The following is a 1,953-nucleotide window of genomic DNA, read 5'->3' as shown; positions in this document are numbered from 1 at the left end:
CAGAGACGAACTCCTTAACATTAAGCAACATCCCAGACAATATTTTTCTGGTTTTTGATTATTCGGATATGTTGTTGACCGCAGTAAAGATAGTTTGCGGTTTGATATTCAGATTTCTTTTGGCTATAAATACGCAGTACGCTGTCATAGACATGCAAATAATACCGAATATCATTCTCCATGATTTGTGAATTCAGGTGACGCTGTCCTTCGGGCCGAAATCAGGGTTTTTTTTCGTAGCTTAATTTTATAATGCCTATAGCTCCAAAAGTTGGACACTTAGAGGAATGAAATCGTTGTCATCTTCACCAGCTTGATCTGTGAATTTTTTTCAGAGCAAAGCTCTTGTCCGTAAACGCCTTGGTAAGTCTGCTAGTAAGGAATGTGAAAAAAAGGAGTTATTAATGTTTAACGTCTATTACCAATAAACACGCAGACTGCTGGAATACAAAAACATTGTTTTAGGTCGAGCTCAATTTGTGAAAACTTTCACAATTGCATTTTATCGTGTGGCAGTGTTTCTCTTTGCTCTGACCCCATTTTTTGTATAATAATGTCATACGGTGCTTTTCCAGTGAATAACGGTTTACAATTCATTAGGTAAATGAGCATATACACATATATACTTGTACACTTTGTTTGACAATAAAGTTTTGGTTGTTGTACCTTTCCTTGAGTACTTGGCTTCAATATTCTGATTTGCGAAAGTTTCACAGTATAGCTTTTGTCAGTTAACCCTTTCTTGATCCCTTAACAAAGAGAAACACTGCCATATGATAAAATGCGATTGTGAAAGTTTTCACAAATCGAGCTAAACCTGAAACAATGTTTTTGTATTCCAGCAGTCTGTGTGTTTATTGGTATTAGATGTTAAACATGAAGAACGCCTTTCTTTCACATTCCCTACTAGCGGACTTACCAAGGGGTTTACGGACAAGAGCTTTGCTGTGAAAAAAATCACAGATCAAGCTGGTGAAGATGACACTGGTTTCATTCCTCTAAGTGTCCAACTTTTGGAGCTATAGGCATTATAAAATTAAGAGTCGCTATGAAAAAAAACCCTGATTTTGGCCCAAAGGACAGTGTCACTTGAATTCACAAATCATGGAGAATGATATTCGGTAGGCTATTATTTCCATGTCTATGACAGCGCACTGCGTATTTATAGCCAAAAGAAATCTGAATATCAAACCGCAAACTATCTTTACAGCGGTATGTAACTAATCAAAGATGATGCAAAAAAAAATCCACCTTAAGAAGAGATGTTCAAATAATTAGGTTAATAGAGCAATTTCTGGAGCACTTCAGCAGGTGTCCTCCATGTGAGAGTGACAGTGGGAAAAAGTGTTTTGGAGGAACATTAAAATGTAATTTGACTTAAAAACAGCACATCAACTACCTTAAGGCTGGCTCTTTTAATTACCATATTGCAATATCTTGTTTTTTTTTTTTTCAGAATAACAAGGAAATAAGTAGAAGTTAATTGTTGCCATATGGCAACTCTGTACCATAGAGGGTTAAGTATACAGATACTATTGAGAGCGTTTGAATCCACAGATACCCAAGCAGGTCAAGACCAGGTCAGCAACATACAGGCCGAGATTAACATAGGTCATGATGGTCACAACAAACTGGATGCTCCATATACAGCTGTTTCCCGGACAGTCTTTGGGCCGCGGGTTTCCTCTGAAGCTGTAGGTGGGCCAGAGAATGGCAGCAGAGATGTAAAGCAGAACCGATATGACCAGGAAAATCATTGTGAAACGATCAATGCTGAAGGGCAGACAGTTCTTTAACTTGGTCAAGATGTTGGTGATGATGGTCAGGAGGGTTAGAGGCAAAGGAACCGCGTAGGCCACGATGCACCACAGCAGAGCCGGTTGACCCACGTAACTGATCAGGGAAATGAGGATGATGCAGGCAACGAAGGCCTCGAGAACCTTAATGAAGCCT

At 39.0% G+C, this 1,953-nt stretch overlaps 1 protein-coding gene across 1 annotated transcript in view; it reads right to left on the bottom strand.

The window, feature by feature from the left end:
- Positions 1 to 1,532: 1,532 nt before the first annotated feature.
- LOC107699800 (myeloid-associated differentiation marker-like protein 2) overlaps positions 1,533 to 1,953 on the bottom strand; it is a 2,196-nt gene continuing 1,775 nt past the window's right edge. Inside the window, exon 2 of the mRNA XM_016501193.1 lies at positions 1,533 to 1,951. Coding sequence (XP_016356679.1) covers positions 1,533 to 1,951 — 419 coding nt within the window. The remainder of the gene's footprint in view (positions 1,952 to 1,953) is intronic.

The sequence above is a fragment of the Sinocyclocheilus anshuiensis genome, unplaced genomic scaffold (genome assembly GCF_001515605.1).
Source record: "Sinocyclocheilus anshuiensis isolate Anshui unplaced genomic scaffold, SAMN03320099.WGS_v1.1 scaffold194, whole genome shotgun sequence".
Taxonomy (NCBI): domain Eukaryota; kingdom Metazoa; phylum Chordata; class Actinopteri; order Cypriniformes; family Cyprinidae; genus Sinocyclocheilus; species Sinocyclocheilus anshuiensis.
Note: the sequence above shows the minus strand (reverse complement) of the source record. Positions and strands in the feature narration are given on the sequence as shown.